This window comes from Actinia tenebrosa, unplaced genomic scaffold (genome assembly GCF_029948245.1).
Source record: "Actinia tenebrosa isolate PJP-AT-01 unplaced genomic scaffold, QUT_ActTen_1.0 PGA_scaffold11__36_contigs__length_13525064, whole genome shotgun sequence".
Taxonomy (NCBI): domain Eukaryota; kingdom Metazoa; phylum Cnidaria; class Anthozoa; order Actiniaria; family Actiniidae; genus Actinia; species Actinia tenebrosa.
Window position 1 is genome coordinate 12,367,534 of NW_028292571.1, and position 21,171 is coordinate 12,388,704.

Below are 21,171 nucleotides of genomic sequence, written 5' to 3' on the forward strand. Positions count from 1 at the left end.
ATATAGGTTGTACAGACCATTGAGACTTAGTGTAATGACCTGTACAAGAATTAAATTTATAATAATAACAATAACAATAATAATAATAATTATTATTATTAAATGCCTATTAGAGAACTATTAAAGATAACCATTAACTACCTATTAACGAACTGTGTGTCGTTTGTCGGCACAATGCCGATAGGACGGGGAAAAGAGAAAACTTCTAGAAGATTATTAACTTTCCGAAAATTTTCATGTTAAGGATAATGTTAATTTAGCGATCCGTGGTGCGGGTGTTTTGGCTATATTAGATATACATGCATAATCATACGAGCCCATGCCGTAGGCCAACTGAGATTTAAACAAAGCTTGAATAGAAAATGATATAAATTAACTTCGTCTATTATATTTAACAATTATTCGCCAAAAGCAAAGTGATGATCGGTGGAATATTTACCGAGCCGCGAGTCTTTTAGGTCCCGTCCAAACTATGCCGGATAAATTTGAATCTGAATTATCAAACCGAAACCGAAAAAAAAGTTTTCCGTCCACACTAATATGGCTAGCCGGCGTTTTCAAATTGTTACACTCTGGAGACCGTATTCGAAAAATTCGCTTTCGGATTCGCCCGGACTAGTGTGGACGGTAGGCCTAACCGAATAGATAGAAATTCGGATTCAAATTTATCCGGCATAGTGTAGACGTAGCTTTAGTCATACCAATCACAGTTCGAGAAACTCTATATTCAAGTCTAAAATCATACTGATGTAGATTAAATCTATGTTGAAGTTCATTCCCAGGCATTGAATGAAAAATATCACAAGGACGTGTCATGAGAGAATAATATAAATAGATAATAGAGAGTTTTAGATTGACTTTTTTTTCTCCCCGCAAACGGCAAACGTGACCACATTTTCATCGTTTTCCTCTATTTTACTTTACCTTTTACAAACCTTCTCACCAAGCGCAAATACTCTTTTGTTTTTCTAGTACTTGGACTTTTTTGCGATTCTTTTTCAGTAATTTAAAATATTTTTTTACTGCTCAACTGACGTTTTACGTTTGCCTTGAACGTAAATCTAAAACTCTCTAAATAAATAAATAATGGTTTATTCACAATTCATCACCTTGTATACAGAAAAAAAGAAGAAGAAAAAAAGACATGAAAAATTGTGAAAGGAGGTGAAAGAGGTTATCCCAATCTATTTCTAGTTTTCGAGGCTAGTACACTTCATAACTAGTGACTAGCAAACTTGGGGCTACATTCTATCAAATTGGTCATAGGTTAGAAGTTGGTTTTTGCGGAGGGAGGAAAACAAAAAGCCCGTAGAAAAATCCTTGAAACAAATTAATGAGAGAATTGAACCAAAAAACGACTTACATAGCAAAACAACGAAACATACAAAGTTAAAAGATAGTTCTTCCGGTTTTGACTCGAGTGAACACTGGCACTGTAGTTCAGTGTTGATCTGTATTTCACAATAGAGGGGCCGTTGCAAGCCTTGAGAAACTACAGGGGGACCACAACAGTCGTCATTAAAAGTATTTCTTCAGTATACAGTCAATGTCATTAACGTTGTTCACCGAAAAAAGACATTTAGACATTTATACATTTAGGCATTTAGACTAAAAGAAATATCACTTGTTTCCTCGAAGGTTCCGGCATAAAACAAACGCTGAAATTAGTACAACTCTCCATCTTAAATCCTCACTTAAACTCATCGTTAATGATGAGCTTGGCGTTAGGTGCATATTCGGTGGGATGGGCGGAGCCAGGCACAAATTAGCGGTAACCATGGTCACCCTGTCACCACCCACCGAACACCTGTCACATTGACCGCGATCAGTCAATGGAATACTTACCTCTACTTACCTGTACCAGTGGTAGGGATGGCGGGCGGGAAATTAAACTCGTGTTGTAGCGTAATAGCGTAATAGCGTAATAGCGTCGTATAGCAAGTGCTAGCGATAGATAGCGATGGCGAATAAAGGTTCGCGTGGTTGGCATTAAGCTAGCGTGATCACGTGTGTAGCGTCTTATCGAATTTCGTAATGATAGCTATGATCCATATCTCATACAGGCCACAGAGATCGACTAGAATAGATTGCGACATGCTATAAACAACTTGCTAGCTGAGTCGATCAACGATCGCGTGAGGTAATAAATGCGTTGACAGCGGAGATAGCGGTATGCGTCCGGACAACGCTACTGCGAGATGTCATTGACCTCGAGTCTAACTTAGCCTAAATTACATTTAACCACATTTAAACTCATCGTTAATGATGAGCTTGGCGTTAGGTGCATATTCGGTGGGATGGGCGGAGCCAGGCACAAATTAGCGGTAACCATGGTCACCCTGTCACCACCCAATGGATTCTCCAAGGTGCTTGGAGGAGAGGGACAGGGAACCAGGACCTCCCCACCGAAGTGCACCAAGCACCAAGCTCAGGAACTGGCAACAAACAGGAGAGAGCGCAACAACGAACAAGACACATAAGCAGCAGGTTAAACAGTTTTCTTTTAATTGTTAATCTCATCTATCATTGCTGTCGTATAGAAGTTTATGACAACTGTTGCGTTACTTTGGCTAGCGCTTCGGCAGGAGTTCTGATGTAAGACAAATAGGCGGTACTGGTCCAGCGGCCTAGTGCTTGGATGAGATGGTCGGGGACGCCATTGCGAGCAGCGACTGTAGCCGCACCGATTCGAAAGCTGTGGCTAGAGAAATTGCCTGGTATACCGGCTGCTGCAAATATGCGTTTTAGCCAGGAGGACAGCAGCTCGCGCGATAAGGATTGGCCATTTTGAAGCATGAACAGAGGACCTTGGCAATTACCTCTCTTGTGCAGATAGGCACTCATCGCTGAGACCGCACATAGTGGCCAAGTGCCTAAGCCGATGTGCACGTGACAGCCTTCTCGGAAGGGATCCGTCTTAGATGCTTTTATCCATATTCGGAGACAGGAGGGTCGGTCTAACTTGTCGAAGGCCAAATCAGAAACTTGTAAATGGATGGCAGAGTCGAACTTTGAAATAAGGGGAACTGTAAGTTCGGCGGATCTCAAAAAACCGAAGTAGGCCAGTGTGCAGGCAGCCCAAAACATGATGTGGTCAAAAGTTGCCAGGTCGAGGGCATTGTGTATGTGAAGCATGAGCGAGTCGGTGATGGGCAGGCGTTGCGAGGATGCCGAACCCTGTGCGCGTTTTATTCCGCGGAAGACCTGCTGAAGCCTGTGGCAGTTCGTCAGTGGATCGGCGAAACCCTGTTCAATGTGGAGGGATCGAATGGCAGACAAATAGACTTTAATGGATTTGTGCTGTATAGACTGTGACAAATGTGTGATAAAAAGGCAAAGAGTGCTTTCGTCCGTGGGGCACGTCACTGAGCCAAGCTGATTGCAAAAGTCGACGAACCTCCTTTGGGCTGACGCGTACGTACGACGTGTAGTTGGTGCGAGGCCGTTGAGTAGAAGTTCCTGGCATTGGCTGTCTAGTAGGGACCGGTTAATTGTGCGATGAGATGTGTTGGCAGTGGCGTAGCTTGTAGCTGCGCTGAAGGTGCTGCCCGTCTGAATTCCTGCCAATTAAAGCGAGACAATGCATCAGCAATCGAATTATCGATTCCGGGGATATGCTCGGATGAGAATGTAAAGCTAAACCGAGCTGCTGCGTACAGAAGGCTTCGGAGGAGCCGCATAAGAGCTGGAACTTTTGATGTTCTTTGGTTCAGGATGGCCACTACTGCTTCATTGTCTGAGCGGAAGAGCACGAGTCGTCTCGACCATTCGTGCCCCCACACATGGGCCGCTAGTACAATAGGAAAGAGTTCTTTGTACGCAATGGATTCTGTTTTCTGTGTCGCACGCCACCGACCGTTGAACCACGCCTGATTGTAGAACGCCCCATAGCCTATTGCTCCCGAGGCATCAGATATCACCTCTATGTCATGTACGACTGGGATGCCGGGGTAAAGCCAGAAGCTTACCCCGTTCCAGGAGTAGAGAAACTGGTACCACCATTCCAGATCGCGACGGAACTCCACGTTGAGTCGGATGGGATGCGCCGGGTTGCGAAAGCAGCGAAGCAGATCAATTAGGCGTCTGATGAAGGTGCGTCCGGGCCACACCACTTTGGCAGCGTGGTGAAGGTGGCCTATTAGCGACTCAAGCTCGCGCTTGTTGCCGTGTCGGCGCGACCGCCACCTGGTTATCAGCTGCTGCAGGTTCGAGAGTTTGTCTGCAGGCAAACGAGCAATTTGATTAATTGAATCTAATTCGATTCCTAAGACTACTAGAGTCGAAGCAGGTCCGATACATTTGTCCGGATGTAGGGGGAGGCCAAGGTCTTCGCACAACCGTACCGATGTGGTGAGATTGTGTGCGCATGCGTCCGAGCATGGGGGCCCCGCCATGACAAAATCATCTAAATAATGGACTAAGTGTGAAACTGCATAATTGTTAGCTAGAATCCATTCCACCATAGCGGCCACCGAATTGAATATAAATGGAGCTGAGCGAAGGCCAGAAGGTAGCGCAAGATCTACAAAGTATTTGTCTTTCCACCGCATGCCTAATAAATGTCTGTCGGATGGATGGATGTGGATATTACGATATGCTGATTCGACATCAAACTTAGCCATCATTGCACCGACGCCTAATTTGGACACCATTTTGACTATTTCGTCGACTGTGACGTACTGCAACGTAAATTCCTCACGGTTGATCCCATCGTTAACGCTATACCCCCTGGGCGATGATAAATCGACTATCAGCCTCCATTTACCCGGCTGCCCGCGCTTGGGAATTACTCCAAAACTGCTGATCTGCAAGTTAGGCAATGGAGGATGAACGAAGGGCCCTGCAACCCTACCCCGAAGGATTTCATTTTGAAGATAGCAATCAATCACCACTGGGTTTTGCATGGCGGATTGTTTGTTGTTTTTGGCCAATTTGAGCTTCATCGAGTGCTGAAAGCCGATGTGGAAGCCATCATGGATGCCATCTAAAACGTATGCCACCTTGACGGGGTCAGGGTGTAATTTTAACTCCCTTGCAAAGCAATCCACACGGAGAGGGGTAACCTCGGAGACAGAAGGGAGGCCACACAACGCTGAAATGAATACGCAAAGTCACACAACAGATGGTACAAAGACTTTGAATGAATTATACAATTAATGTGAACATTACAAAGCCGATTAGCCGCGAAGTAAGAGTAAATAAACATCAGCCCAGAGCGTAGATTATGGCGTGCCGATGACCTGAGCCATCAGGAGATAAGAGCTAAAATGTCACGGCGCGTCGCGCTGTCTCGTTGAGATAAACGAACTGACAGGAGACATGTTAAGTAGCGCTAAATGAAGTGACGTGACGTGTCAACATAGCAAGAACAAATATGCAAACAACGCCTCGGACCACGAACCGATAGCACGGAACAGAATGCATGCCAAGAAACGGCACGCTATGGGAATTTTTTAAGACGCACAGTAGTATCAAATATAAGACTCCAGAAAGGCAATTCTGGTCACGGCAGTGTAGCATGATAACTAAGAGCTAATAAACTTGATAGGTATAACATAAACATGAGTTACCCATGACCGATAAACAAAATAATGACTAACAAAGCATGATATAAAAAACTTTTTGAAAGCTAGCGTCTTTTAGTTTTCAATTTATCTGCTGAAAGCTCGGGAGACGGAGTTCGTCGTTTTCGCTCCGTCTCAGTTTTTTCTTTGAAAAATTCCGGGCACTCTACGAGGCGGTGACGACCAGCACACGAAGAGCATTTGTGGGCAAAACGGCACAAGGAGAAGCGCGAGGAACATTGCCCTTTGTTCCATGAACGACAGATGACACCACTGCTGTTTGAACCCCTTGGTTGCTCCTCATCGCCATTGTGGGAAAAGCTAGCACGATGCGCTGGACCAGCCGTGTAGAAGCTATACAACTGCGTGTCGATGTTAGCCCAGTTGGTAAGGCTAGTCGCGGCCGCGTGCTCCCGAAAGGCCTTATCATAATTCAGCCAAGCTTTACCGCCGAACTGCCTGTACGTGCGTATGATGAGCAGCTTATAAAGCGATAGATCCTTCCAGCGGTGGGGGAAGTACTCAGACATAACCAGGGCGTAGCTAGTGAATGTCTCAATCCATGTAACTATGTCCTCGATCTTGCGTTTATTACGCTTAGGCCCAGCAGTCAAAACAATATGGCCGTCGAGGAACACTTGTGGCTCGGTTGCCGCCTCGACCAAATTGGACGGGATTAGCTCGCCTAAATCAAGGAACTTCCCGCTAACGATATGCGTGACTAATTTGGCCGGGACCGGAGAAGCACCAGGTCCAATAACAAAGGGCTGAACAACTGCTGGCGTTGCGAAGGTCTTTGACGACGTGAGGGAGCCAGATAAAACCGTAGTCGTTGAGCTGGGAGGACCGCCAACAGCTCCTAGCGAACGAGCTTGCGGGATAGGCAAAGTCACTATGCTAGCGGTACTAGTTGTATTTACGCTCGCGAGCGAGAACGTGTTTACAAAATTTGGTACTAACACATTGGACGTACCTGGTGTGTCCTGGGCTGTTGACTGCAGTGGCAATACTGGTTGGCTTGTCGTTGCTGCAGGCGATTGCGAGATGGCCGTTTGCTGTGTAGCGGCAAGAACAGCCCTGACTACTTCGTCCACGAGCTCCCGTCGGTATTCCTGTGAGAGTGTCACGGTGGACGTTGATTGCGGAGTGCTGCTGAGCGGATTTCGTTCAGGAACCTCTTCGTTGAGGTTTGTCAGCGAACGTTTCGGTGGCATGATGAAAAATTAAATTAAACTCGTGTTGTAGCGTAATAGCGTAATAGCGTAATAGCGTCGTATAGCAAGTGCTAGCGATAGATAGCGATGGCGAATAAAGGTTCGCGTGGTTGGCATTAAGCTAGCGTGATCACGTGTGTAGCGTCTTATCGAATTTCGTAATGATAGCTATGATCCATATCTCATACAGGCCACAGAGATCGACTAGAATAGATTGCGACATGCTATAAACAACTTGCTAGCTGAGTCGATCAACGATCGCGTGAGGTAATAAATGCGTTGACAGCGGAGATAGCGGTATGCGTCCGGACAACGCTACTGCGAGATGTCATTGACCTCGAGTCTAACTTAGCCTAAATTACATTTAACCACATTAAATGGTCGGGGCATTCTGGATTTTCGATTCACGAGTTGAATTTTACATTTAAAGTTCAGGCTGGCGCAGACGAGGCAAAGAATACATAATGAAACACGTGATATTTCTTTTAGTCTAAATGTCTAAATGTGTAAATGTCTTTTTTCGGTGGACAACGTTAATGACATTGACTGTATATCTATAGAGTAGGTGCATGTTGCAAATATATGAATTTGAAGATTAATTTTTCTCATTTAATATAGAAATGTTATAATATATAGAGCTATCCCGAATTCGCTTGACTGATCACGAAACAATGGTTTCAAATGGAGGTTGAACTTGATAAATAAAAGAATCAAGTTCAATCCAAGCTCAAGTTCAAGTTCAGTTTATTTACACTTTTAACAAAAGAAGTTACAGAATAAGAAAAGATTAATGACAGATATTTAAAAAAAACAACTAATTAAAGATGATGTCAATTATATGAAAAAGTGTGTAGTGGTCAAAAGAAGCATAGCTTTCGAGCTGACCACTGCACTGGATAGGTAAGATGGAAGTCTCAAATGCGAAGTCTTATAAATATTCATAAGAGCTTTGGAGCTAAGAATAGTTGTTCTTTATATAATAAATAAAGAACATTTCATTATGGTAAACGAGAAATAAATAAGTTAGAGTGCACGCACTAAAACCGTGAACATTAAATAGTACTAATTAGTACTATTTCATACAGAATCCTTTGTTTTCTATTGTTTAATCATCACTATTTAGTGCTAAAAAATAGTATTTGTTTCACGGATTTAGTGTAAGCACTCTATTAAATAATTAATTTTGATACAGATTAGTGAATTTGTAACCATGGCAAGTTCAAAAGATTTATTTTATAGTTCTTCTTTAAATGAATAGTATGAGGATATGGTTCTAATCTCGACTTCAAACCATTGTTTCGTGGTCAGTCAAGCGAATTGGAGATAGGTCTATTGAAATACAATTTTCCCAACGCCAATTCTACTCAGTCCAAACTTTACGGATATGCAATATCAAAAATTTCGAATTCAAACGGGCTGGTCTCTGGGGAACACTCTTTTTCCCCCTTGTCTCTGTAGGACTGAGGTAGAATATCAAACGTGATGATCAAGTTATTGAAAATGGTTTATTCATCTGCGAGGTAGACAATAATAACGTAGAATATAATAAAGCAAAATTGAAATTATTTTGAAACAGCTGATGTGATAGAGGAGCGGGCGGTTTAGTGCATGCAAAGAAAAAGAAAGTTATAGTTTGACAAAAATATCAGGATCCAGAAAATATGTGTAAAGGGGGTTGAAGAGTATAACACTGTAACCATGCTCTCGATTATTCGATATGTAAATTAGGAGTTTTGATTCCACGTTAATTTGAATTTTGTTTCAAGATGGCCGCTTCACACCTATCAAATTTAACTTCTGGCTGAATTTTCTGATTTTCAGCCGAGAGTAGATTTACTGAATCTTTCAATAAACATTTGGGATATATCTGTCTTTAGTTTTTGGAAAACTTTGAAGCAGAGGTATAGTGAATTACTGAAAAGAAATTTGTCAACTTGTCAAGAAAAAAAGTTTAGTATTCTGGAGCATCGAGCGAAGCGAAGATGTACCCCCGCAATCACAGCATGCAGTAAAAAAACGAAGGGGTTAACAAGAACCTTTAAGAAATAACACGTTTGTGCAAAAGGTACAAAAGGTACTAAAAAATACCGCAATCTATATTTAATCATCATTGAAAAATTAATGAATAAATTAGAGGTAAAAACTTAAGGTTCGATAGCATAAATACAGCTACCTCCAATGCTGTTGATCAGACTTCGGTTCGTCGTTTATCAAATAGATCGCACAAGTTATATATATATATATTTTTTTTGTCTGTTAGCTGCTTTGTGATATAAGTTTCAGAGGAAGCACCACTATTAATTAAGATGTTTGGGAAGAAGTTTTTTGTTTCATTCTTCTTTGTTCTCGTTTTCCTGGAGACAGCTCTGAAGATCGAAGCTGTGGCGAGTGTTAAACTGACTAACACCTATTTGGATCTTAAAGGTAGTGCAGAAAGATATAATTGAATTCCTTCTTTCTCGCTTACTCTCGCCCTTTCCTTTCTATGTCTCTTGTCTTTCTTTCTCTCCTTTCTTTGTTTCTTCTTTTTCATTCCTTACCTTACCTTACCTTTCCTTTCCTTTCCTTTCCTTTCCTTTCCTTTCCTTTCCTTTCCTTTCCTTTTCTTTCCTTTCCTTTCCTTTCCTTTCTTTTCCTTTCCTTTGCTTTCCTTTCTTTTCCTTTCCTTTCCTTTCCTTTCTTTTCCTTTCCTTTCCTTTTCACTGGTTTAAAATAGTGCTTTGCAATATATATATAAGATGCATGTGTTAACGTTGCTAGGAAACACCCACATCCGGTTTTTAGAGCCGCAAGAGCGAGTTTGGGCTGGTCTTTCCAACGGTAAATCAATTTGCTTATTTACTATATTTATTAACTTATGTCTTTATTTTTTAAATTAAAATTTTCTGTCTTTTTTCCTTCTTCAAAACATAATTTATTCCCCCTTGAATTCATAAATTCTATTTTTCCGTAATATTTGAATTTTTCCAGCAATATTTTACCATAAATGAATGTACTGCGAAAGATTTGCTCCAAGTTTCGCTCAATATACAGCTATTTTAAAAAAAGGTTAACATTATTTTGCAAGTTGCATTTTGCCTGTTGCTTTCTAAGCTTGAAATTTATTACATTCATATGAAATGTTAGCGCACGGAAGAAAATTTACCAGAAAATGCGCGTGAAGAAAATTGCGCATATGCAAAGTTTAGGAAAATTTCATATCGTTATGAGAGGGTGCCAATGGTGTTAGTATAGTTAACTGACAATTGGTCAAAAAAATTGTAGTCAAAAGACAAATTAAGCTAAGATAAGTAGTTACAGTTAACTGAGTTTCATTATTTTGGTCATGATATTATGACCAGCGCTCGTAAAATTGGTCACAATTAACTGACCGCTTTCGGCCGAAAAATTAGTAGTTAAATGACAATTGGGTATACCCCCCAATGGCACCCTATTGTGACCTTTCACTGATATTCAAATCTTCGATAATACAATTCGGGCTTAATATACAACGTGCAAAAGAACATTCATCAACCTTTTTTTAAAATAACTTTATATTATATTAGTTAGGTTACGCGCATTAAGGTCTTTAGAGCTAAACATTTCGCTCACAAATGCCTTAGCCGAGATTAATAGCTAACCTATACTTACAGCATCATAGTCCATAAGAATGGTTATCGTACAAGTGGGAAACGTATGGTACTGATTTTACAGCACGTACACGATACGACATGCAGTAACATTTAATTATGTAGCTTTTAATTGTCTTCCTATAATTCAGCCAATTAGAAAGCTTATAATAGACCTTATTCGTGGTGTGACAATGTTTTCCCAATTTAGCGTGACAAACCTCTGGGGGAATGAAGAGCTATTGCGTTGAAACTCGTCTTTGGAATACTCATGAATTTTTCGAAGAGTAAAAACAAAAGTAAATGAATCCCCTGGAGGTTCGTCACGCTGAATTGGGATAACATTGTCACACCACGAATAAGGTCTATTTACGGCTTCAGCTATCCCAGTTCTACGTGTCTCGCATAAATTTGTCAGTTAATCTAAAAAAAACGCTCTGAGCGTTCATTGTGGTACTGCTTGTAATAAGAACTTTTTATTCTGGTTTTCTATCGGTAAACGCATCATTGTTTTTCATTTTCTAATTACCCAGGAGGGCGTCGTTATCCTGTAATTCACAGCGGTGACCGTATCGCTCTACGAGTGATGTACAGTAGCTACTCGACCAGGTGGATAAAGTGCTCCTCATCAAGCTACTGTTATCATTCAACATGTCCTGGAGACAAGGTATTGTATACGAAAACCGTAGAAATTTTATTAAATGTTGACTAGAGCCTTTATATAAAAGTTTGCCAAAATTAAACGAAATTTCTGACAGAAAAGCTGTTAGCATGATGGTACGTTGTTATGACCCCAGGAACTTCATAACAACCACGTATTTCTTGTCCGGCGTTGGTTTAATTAAGCAAAGGGAGGTTTTCCTAAATAAAATTTGAAATATCTTGACTCTTTTCAGATAATGACCTCCAGCAAATGGTCCTCCTGTACGTATGAGCAGTTCTACATCCGGGGAGTCAACAAGAATGACGGACAGACGATCCTCAGCGGAGATTACGTCACACTTGCACCATACAGGAGAGGAGCCACTTGCCGTCTCAGGTGCTTTTCTTCTACCTCGACCAAATGCAACTCGGCCACGTAAGTTTTTTATTTACTTATTGCAATAAAGTCAGTCACCAAAAATGACGTTTAGCACGACGTCCTTGTTAGGAATCCAACTGCAGACCTCAAACTGTAGGTCAGGCGTTTCCCGCCAAAATTTTGCCATTTAGAAAGGCGTCATTGCGAAGTTATTTTGCTGGAAGAGCCGCCGTATTGTTCTAACTTCATAAAACTGACATAAATGTGTCACCAAATAAAGTGCAAACAATTAATCCGTTAAACACAACACTAATTAGTAAATAGTTCAAAATAGTGCTAATTAAACACTGATAGAAAACAATAGAATTTGCATAAAATTGAACCATTTGGTATCGCTAAAGCTCCACGGTTATATTGTTTACACTCTAATTATCGTATATACTTATTCCTATATTATGTCCATTTTCCACCTAGTTTTTTTTTGTTTATAGTTGCATCGTATAGTTGCTTCAAGTTTCACAGTTTTTACTTTTCGTTTTCAAGGGCCGTAAGTTAGATAACTGAAGGGTTAATTGTTACCCTCGCAAAATAAAGATTTAAATAAATAACATAAAAATCACGAATGTCGAGTGTTTCTCCGCGTTTGCGGGCGTTTCTGGGCCTGATCCCTAGTGATTAGTGGTGATAAAACCCGATGCTAAACGTATCTCATAGTGCACAGGTAGATTCAAGGTAGATTTAGGGGTGGCCCTAAGGGCTGCATTCACTTACGCGTGAGAAGGGACACAGGTAGCCCAATGTGAATCAGATTTCATCTTTTACTGATTTCAACAATCTTTTTTTCTAGGTGCGTCAGCGAAAGCAAATTCAAGGGGAACAACGCGTTCGTCTACTCTTATCTGACCTTCCAGATCTTTTCTCGTAACGCCGTAGACGGACAAGACCCGATACAGTACGGCGACACTGTAGGCTTCCGCTACCCGTACTATAGCTCTAGTTACTGGCTGTACTTTAGCGGGTCCTACCTCTATGCCCGGTCGTGTAGCTCTAACACTAAAACGTCTTGCGCTTATAAAGGCAATTTGTTTGGCTTCCAGATTTTCAAACGCTTGTAAGGTTTAAGGATCTCTCTCTCAAAAAAACAAAAAACAAAAAACAACCACTTATCTCAAGAAAGTTAGTTAATAAAGATTAAATATATAAGATTAAAAATGCAACATTTAAAGAAAAAACATGTTGAAGAAAGGGGTATAAATGTAAAGTTAAATTAAATATCGAATAAAGTGATGCAGGGATACAAGTAATGTAAAGTGAAGCTTCCAAGTGAAACATTCCCCATTTCATTAAGTTTCTATTTTTCTGCAATATTGGTAGACCAGAAACGTGTCCAGGGCTAATGTGTGACAAAAAAACAAAACAAAAACAAAAACAAAACAAAAAACAAAACAAAACAAAACAAAACAAAAACAAAACAAAACAAAACAAAACAAAACAAAACAAAACAAAACAAAACAAAACAAAACAAAACAAAACAAAACAAAACAAAACAAAACAAAACAAAACAATCGTAAATTTTCTTTCCCCCTATTTCGTTGGGCTACCTGTAAATTTGGCGGGAATCTTCCCGCTAAAACGCGTGTGCTCGCCCCCTCTAACTCTGGTACACCACTATAGTAGAACAGACAGTCGGCGCGGTAGATCATACTTAATTATTACCTACAGTCATGATAAAATCTACTAATGAAATAAGAAGCGACAATTACAATGTATACAGTATTCATAATAATCTAAGTCGGCAGGTCTCTCAATGTCAGCTTTCCCGTTCTGCAGATTTTTCTGTTTCTAAGTCGGCCATTTTCTCTTCTAATTTTTGAACATTTTTATCGGTAATATTTTCTTCTTCTTTGTTTTTATCTTTCTTTTCGTCTTCCCCGGCTAAAACCCCTTCATCTAACGTTTCTTTATTCTCGGTCTTTTCATTTTCTTTTTCTCTGTTAACACATTTTTCTTCCCGAGTTTTTCGTTTTTCAGCCTCTTGTTGTGCTCTGGTTTCTTCCTCTAGTTTCTTCATCTGTTCTTCTTCGGCAAGTTCTCTTTTATATTCCTCAGCGAGTCTTTTACAGTGCTTCTTGTGCGTACCCCAGTGCATTTTCTGACAATTTACCGAGCAGTACGCCACCTAATGCAAAGAAAAAGATTTCTCAAGCTTGAGAGCATTCGAAACATGAGATGTCGAAAGTGACACTTAATTGGCTTTCATTAATTTTGAACCAATCAAATATTAAGCGAGAAAGTATACGGCATCCAATCACAATGTGACAAAATATGGAAGACATTTTGAGTGTTGCCTATGAGTACACTGGGAGCCCAAACCAAACAAATTATTTTATCGAGCCCTGAAACAACCTCTAGGCTGATCAAAGTCAGGGCATGGCCAACTCACAGATTGAACCCTGAAACAACCCATGGGCTGATCAAAGTCAGGGCATGGCTAAGTCACAGATCAAACCCTGAAAGAACCTCTGGACTGATCTAAGTCAGCGCACCGCTAAGAAAGAATTGGAAAGGAACGTGTTGGGTTTTGCAAAGCAGAGACCTACTGTAACAAACTCTACTCCCATGTGATGCCGAGTTCAGAAATCAGGACAATCAAGTGCACTAACGTTACACCACCCTTGGACTGTTACTAGATATTGGACAAAACTACCCTCCCCTCTCTAATGACAAATGCGGGAACATCGATGGCACAAGTGAACTCACCTTTTTACAAGGAGCACATTTTTTAACGGCCTTGCTTTCGCCGCAAACGGTGCAGCATTTGGAAAAATCAGTACTGAGAAGAGAAGAAAGCTTACATGTATTGACATGTTTGCAAAAAATGTCATGTAATTGTGTGCCTCCTGTCATGGCTGCCATCACGTGATGGTACAAAGCCTCTATAAGATACTGATAAATACCTTTGGATGCCATTTATAACTTGGGTTAATACTGTTAAAGCTGTTGGTTCATTTCCCTGTGAGAATAAAACCAAATTTGGAGGTGATGGAGCAATATTTTTTTAATAATGGTGCAGTACGACACGAGACAATAGGGATAAACGCTATGGGAAAAGGACAGACAGACAGATAAAGACAGACAGACAGAGCGACAAGACAGACAGACAGACAGACAGACAGAGACAGACAGACAGACAGATAGACTGACTTACTGGGGAAAAAACAACAGACAGACGGCAGACTGGAAAAGGAAAGACAGACAGACAGACAGCCACAGACAGATTCAGATAACCTGATAGAAATGCGAATGGGGAGAGAGGAAGAATGAAAGATAAAAAACAAACAGACAGACAGGGTCAGATAAAGACACTGAGATGTAAGTGGGCAAAGGAAGGATGGATGGACAGACAGACAGGGTCAGATAAAGACACTGAGATGTAAGTAGACAAAGGAAGGATGGATGGACAGACAGACAGGGTCAGATAAAGACACTGAGATGTAAGTGGACAAAGGAAGGATGGATGGACAGACAGACAGGGTCAGAAAAAGACACTGAGATGTAAGTGGACAAAGGAAGGATGGATGGACAGACAAGCAGACCTACCCTTTCCACAGGAGACAAGGTAGTTACAAGTTGCTGGAATATCGTACATTGAGGGTAGTCAAACTCCTTGATTGACTGACGGATAAAATCCTCTGTCCCCAAAGGAAACCCATCAGAGGGTCGACCTTTGATCAAACTACATGAATAATCAAGAAAATATAAAATATTTCAATAATTCAATACAGTTTTTTGCAATGACTTACAAATTTCTCATGCGCTATATGGTTGTTTTTTATCATCAATAAGAGGACAGACAGATAAGCCGACATCAACGATCGTGCTCTCTTTCCCTTGATTGTTTTGATCACAAAAATGAGAAGTTTTTATCTTCTTTGCTATTGCAAAAACCAAATTGACATCAGTTTATTATGTGTCTGTCCTCTTATTGACGATAAATTTCATCAAATAAGTACCGTAGTATGCGGATCATCCACACTACTTTGACAGTGTGATGATGCATTTATCGTCATTAAGAGGACAGACAGTCACATCAAAAACTGACATCAATTTGTTAAATATTATACACTCAATACAGTAATTCCTTTCACAAATCCCTGTGCCATCCTGAAAGGTAGCCGTGCCTTGGCATTGAAGCGTGAAAAACTGCAAGCTTGCAATGATAGAGACCTATTTTAATATCTTGGAGAATTATTGACATGTCTGTAACATTGCAAGCTCACCATTCATCTTGCTTTGACAGACTCGTACCCAGTCGTTACTGTGCGTGAACGTGCGTGGGAAGGAGGAGAAAAAAGTAACGTCGCTTCGCTTTTCTCTTCTCTTTCCCATGATTCCCTGCATGTTAGTGCTCTACTCCCATAACACATTTCGTGCTAGCTTCCTATGAGCATAAGAAGCGACTGGGTACGAGTCTGTCGCTTTGATGCAAAGGCCTTTCAAGATTTCGCCAGAAACTGTTAAGATGACTATTGCAAGATCATTGTTGGGTTCAAAACAAAATATAGAAGCCGTCGGACCTTTGATTAGTTTACTTACAACTTCAAGAGTCCTTCAATGCCTTCTTTCCCATCCAGACCCTCATGCCATCTTCCACACTTTCTTACTGTATATCCATAGAAGTGCATCTTCATGGCCATGATCTCATTCATTGACTGCTGTTTGATGAACTTTTCACACCTCAGATCAAGGACTTTACTGACTGATTTGTAATTCTCTACTAAGTCCATGTGGTCTTTAAGAAAAGTTACTAACTGAAAAAGAAAAGATAATTTATCATTATCAACAACATCATCAATGTCATTGTCATCATTATCATCATCACTCTTCATCATTGCCAGGCATCATCATCACTATCATCAGCAACATCATTGTGACTGTCATTATCATCAACATCACCATCATCATAAATGTCCTCATTATTGTCATCACAGCCCTTCAACAACACCATCATCATCATCACCATCATCACTGTCATCATCATCACCATAACCATCATCACTCTCATCATCATCATGAACATCATGGCTGTTATTATGATCCTCACCATCATCAACAGTCATCCTCATCATCATTATCATTAACACCATCATCAATTACCATAATCATCAGATATCATTACCACCATCATCATCAATCATCACATTTACCATCACTTACAGTACATCGGCTACAGTACGATAACCAGCATCCATGCAAGTTAGTAAGTCACCTCATCCTCAATGACCCTATCATATGCAGCACTAAATTGAATCAATTAAGCTACTTACTTTTACTGGGTTGATATTTGTGACAGTAATGTATTTATACAATGAAGGTACAAGTTTTGCTGGGAGCTTTCCTTCCTTCTCAAAACCTGCCAAAATGTATATTTAATAAAATAGTTTAATACTTAATGGGATCTTAATACTGGATGCCTTTCCCAAATTAGCATGAAGTAACCCTATAGGAATAGGCCTTTTTCAAGTTCCAAATTACTGGTGTGTTCCTTGATTATAGGGGTGGCTCATTAATTACCCAGGGTCAGCCTTGAATCAGTGTCTTTCGAAATATTCACAAATACCAACAGTAGATTGGTTAAAGAACGCACAACTTCAACAATACAAACACTTTGAAATTGCACAGACTCTCAATGGAACACATGACTGATATTCTGCACAAATTCAAGGCTATCCCTGAGCAACAGAGAACTCAAAACTATCTGTAAGTACTGTTCCAGGGGGGGGGAGGGGATAATATTAGTACATGTACATGCATAATATAAGACTCAACACCTTGTGGTCTTGTGTAGTATAGCAAATCCTCTTGAGAGACGAAATTATTTATTAGACTGACACACTCATGGTGACCTGAAATTAAAGAAAAAAGATCCAGCTATGGCAAGCATCTACGTACATGTAAGTCAGGGGCTGTTCCAGGGGGGTGTCTTCCAGTGAATCATACACCTGGCCCTAACACCATAATTACTCTTAGTATTATGCTTATTTTTAAAGAGATGAATAATATCTTTATTTGTTATATATACCAAATGTCAAAGTCCAAGATATTCTGTGAACGTAACAAGTTTTGATGTTTTCCCTGCAACGGATTCAGCAGGCAACAATATTGACCGGTAATAACTGTATCCAAGTTTTACAAAATCAGATAATCAAATAATCACTTTTTTTCCCTTTTACATTTGGTATTTAAACAACACACTTATTGACGGGAACCTCAGGAAAGCAGTGTGTTGTGTGGTCCCTCGAAAGGGTCCAAATGTATACCAAGCCTAAGCAAAAGCTGATGGAGCTTTTCACAATCACTATCATTGAAAACTAAATTCTGGGGTAAAACAATCAATTTAAACCTCAGGTACATGTATCACTTAGGTATTACTCTGACCCTATGCCTTGCCTAGATGCTTCAACAGCAGTTTTCGTATGACTGTGAAAGCTCACAGCACGAACAAGGTTGTGACACAGCAATGCATTAGCTAGACCTATCACATTGCATGATAATTTAATCTACAACCAATCAAATGCCCAAAACGTAAACAAGGCATCGAATATGGTGCAGACACAGTCACACCAAGGCCATGGCACTGCCAGACCAATTACAATGTGCAAGAAAAAAATATGTCAATCAAAATTCTAGAAAACATAATATGCATGCCATGGCATGCATATTACAGCAATTTCACTGTCATACGAAAACTGCTTCATCATCTAACATACCATAGTATGTGTACCACAGTACCATAACAATTAACAAGTATGTGTATATAGGAACCATCTAATAAAGATGATGATGGTAATAGCAATGATGGCAATAGTGCAAGTTCATATCATACCAACGAAAGCACCAAGCTGGCCAGCAGTCTTCCCTAGATTATTCTCAGCTTGGACATTAGCACCAGCTTCAAGAAGCAGTCTGGTGACTTCGAAAGCACCTGCATGGATGTAATAGAATAGACTGAATAAGTCAACAATAATCACTAGCACTTTCATTCAATATCTATTTATTTATTCGTCAATACAATGTGTCTTCAAGTATATTACCTGACACACAGCTAAACATCAGAGCAGTGTACTGAAAAACAGTCAAAAGAATTATGAAATTAGATAATCAGTTTAAAAGCTGGGCCTCTGAACCTAGTTTTCCATTTCATTATACATTTTGTAATTAAGTAGTTAATTTATAGTGTAATTGAATATGTACTGTATATAGATTTTTGCGCATTAGAAGTTATAATTAAATTATTATTAATTATTATTATGGTCATGATAGTTACCTTGTGTTCATGTTTGTTAGAGTTCACATCAGCACCATGAGCAAGAAGTAGCTCTGTCATCTCTGCATTGCCTTTATATGCACAATGCATCAGTGGCGTCATCCCTTGCTGAAAAAACAACAACAACAGAAAAGATATTTCTAAAGATTATCTAGGGTGTGGTAGTAGTGGTATTGGCATTAAATAAAAAATCAAATAATCATATTTATTATATAATTACCTATGAAATATCTATTTTTCTCTATTTCGAAAAATTGATATCTTAAAATAACACCATAGCGATGGCTATTCAAAAATACACGGAAAGAATTGCCTGAAAAAGCCAAAACATACTTCATTGATAATTATATAATAAACAGAATATTACATGGGCGCTTGGAGATACGCAATTTATCTTCTTGTGTTGAAAATTCCTCACTCCTTCGCTGTGCTCACTCATGAGAGATCTTTTCAACACTCGAAGATAAATTTCGTATCTCCGCGTGCCCATGTAATATCCTCTATTTATTAATAGAGGATAACACTTGACAGCAAATTAACTGATAAACTTGTGGTCCTCTTTTAACATCTTTATTTAGTCATTAAGAATGGGACCGTCATTTACTTAACGCGGGATGTTGAGAGAACACGAGAGGAGTGTAGGAAACCACGACACGTAACGGAGTGGATGACAGCTTCTCGAGTGTTCTCTCGACATCCCAAGTGTTTTGATTAGAATATCAAACACGGAAAATTGTTTTTTGATCTGTTTTATAAAATAACAATTCCGATGTTTTTTGTAAACAGTGATGCGAGCATGCTTTGATACCCTCATCAAACATGATTTTCAACCAATTGTAGCCCGCAAACTATCCCAATTATTTTATAAACGGTCATAAAGCCATGTGAAGGTCTAACCATTTGCAATGAAATTAAAAAGCACCTTCCCTTTTGTTAATTCGAGGAGGCATTTATGGTTATTTGTTGTTCCTTGTAATTTGAAACACCAGCTTCTATGTGAAAACTAACTTGCAATAATTTCTATAAGAGCAATGAGGAAAACAATGACATATTTCAAATTCAATTTATCTGTACCAGTAACGTTTTGTATGTCAAATGATTACTCCTCATACGTCACAGTCATTAGCATATGGCATTGAAAAACCTTTATAACTTCAAGAACCTGCACTCAAACTATGAATTTTTTTGGGTTATTCCACATCTTGCCCTATGTAGAATCATTTTTTTTTACTGTGAATATTGTCAGAATGGTGATAGGCACTTTAATAAACCAAATATGATTTAATTTGAGCTGCTCAATTCAAAGGATATTACAATGAATAAATTTTAGTTGTCATGAGAGTAAAAATGTAATATTGTTCTCAGAATTGAGCTGCATAGGGATCAAATATCCTGCTGAGAGTCCATACAGTATGTTTTGTATACACTATACAAATATATATTATAAAGGATCAAAGGTTCATTTTTTTCCACACACAAAAAATATAATTAATACAGTATGAGATGTAGAGGGTGAAAGAAAAAATCGCTATGGGTTAAACAAAGCTCTTGGAACCTTGTATTAATTCAATATATCCGAGTTATTCTAACAATTCGCATCCTACATGTCAAAAAAAACAAAAAAAACCCTAAAACATAAGTCTATAGACTGATTTTTTCGCAAACAACAAAATATACTTGCACATTTTTTAATGAATACATTTTTAAACAAAAAACATTTCATATTTTTTTAGAGGCAATTTCTCAGTTACATCAACAACTAAGTTAATCAAAAGTCTTAATCATAATAACATTTCTTAACGGTTTAAAAAAAGGAATATTTACAGTTTGTCACATACAAAAACAGCTGCTAAACAATCTTACTCTAAAAGCTAAGATTGGTTTGGGTTTCTTAAAACGAAAAGGTAAAATTCGGAAATTCAAAAATATTTGATAGATAGATAGCAAAAGTCCTGAGAAATATATAAAATATATAATTCAAAGCCAAAGAAAGAAAAAAAAGAAATACTGTAAATGATTTACCTCATCCAAACAATTGACATCAACCAAGCCTGAACTTAACAGCCGCCTAACTTCAGGAATATCCACTAAAATGAAAAACAAAGACCACAGTAAGTAAGAATAAACATTCAGCTAGAGATTTACACTCTTAATAATCCAAACTTTACCTCTATTTATGGCTTTTACAAGCTCTTCTTCGGACTCATTCATCTTGCTACTCGCCATTTTCTTCTTCTTGTCAAAAAATAAACCCCGCTGTTCTTTTAGTATCACGGGCTTAACACAGGAAGCCCATACAAGCTTTGAGTAGAGGGGAAACGAATATTTTTTAAACATCGTCAAAATAGCTCGAAATCACTAATAAAGAACAAGAACGATGTAAGTAACACTTCATGTTAGTAAATATTAGCTTTTATCATTAATTTTTTTGTTAAAT

At 39.2% G+C, this 21,171-nt stretch overlaps 2 protein-coding genes across 4 annotated transcripts; one reads left to right on the forward strand and one right to left on the reverse strand.

Annotated features, from left to right (window-relative positions):
• The first annotated feature begins 8,984 nt into the window (after positions 1-8,984).
• On the forward strand, positions 8,985-12,711 carry LOC116305678 (uncharacterized). 3 transcript variants are annotated; one of them, XM_031715653.2, is made up of 5 exons: positions 8,986-9,202; positions 9,539-9,598; positions 10,923-11,053; positions 11,283-11,464; positions 12,255-12,711. In XM_031715653.2, exons 1-5 carry the CDS (start codon positions 9,085-9,087, stop codon positions 12,520-12,522), a joined length of 759 nt encoding a protein of 252 aa, XP_031571513.2. In that variant the 5' UTR covers positions 8,986-9,084; the 3' UTR covers positions 12,523-12,711. The 3 variants fall into 3 exon arrangements, with proteins under 3 accessions (XP_031571521.2, XP_031571513.2, XP_031571506.2); XM_031715646.2 differs by having other exon boundaries at positions 8,988-9,202; positions 10,920-11,053; XM_031715661.2 differs by lacking the exon at positions 9,539-9,598 and having other exon boundaries at positions 8,985-9,202; positions 10,920-11,053.
• A 389-nt stretch (positions 12,712-13,100) lies between these two features.
• On the reverse strand, positions 13,101-20,973 carry LOC116305670 (ankyrin repeat and MYND domain-containing protein 2). Its single transcript, XM_031715633.2, has 12 exons — positions 20,903-20,973; positions 20,757-20,821; positions 18,735-18,842; positions 18,502-18,532; positions 18,294-18,392; positions 17,239-17,313; positions 16,735-16,820; positions 16,004-16,218; positions 15,008-15,143; positions 14,365-14,420; positions 14,168-14,240; positions 13,101-13,586 (listed from the first exon to the last, which is right to left on the reverse strand). The coding sequence occupies exons 1-12, from the start codon at positions 20,958-20,960 to the stop codon at positions 13,218-13,220; spliced, it is 1,371 nt and encodes a 456-aa protein (XP_031571493.2). The 5' UTR covers positions 20,961-20,973; the 3' UTR covers positions 13,101-13,217.
• Positions 20,974-21,171: the final 198 nt, after the last annotated feature.

Excerpts from the sequence above, each read along its gene's own strand:
- LOC116305678 (XM_031715646.2), top strand. The coding sequence starts at position 9,085 with ATGTTTGGGAAGAAGTTTTTTGTTTCATTCTTCTTTGTTCTCGTTTTC. Across the intron at positions 9,599-10,919 it reads TTGGGCTGGTCTTTCCAACG|GAGGGCGTCGTTATCCTGTA; the intron begins GTAAATCAATTT and ends CTAATTACCCAG. Across the intron at positions 11,054-11,282 it reads CAACATGTCCTGGAGACAAG|ATAATGACCTCCAGCAAATG; the intron begins GTATTGTATACG and ends GACTCTTTTCAG.
- LOC116305670 (XM_031715633.2), bottom strand. The coding sequence starts at position 20,960 with ATGGCGAGTAGCAAGATGAATGAGTCCGAAGAAGAGCTTGTAAAAGCC. Across the intron at positions 18,843-20,756 it reads ATGTCAATTGTTTGGATGAG|CAAGGGATGACGCCACTGAT; the intron begins GTAAATCATTTA and ends TTGTTTTTTCAG. Across the intron at positions 18,533-18,734 it reads CTAACAAACATGAACACAAG|TACACTGCTCTGATGTTTAG; the intron begins GTAACTATCATG and ends ACTGTTTTTCAG.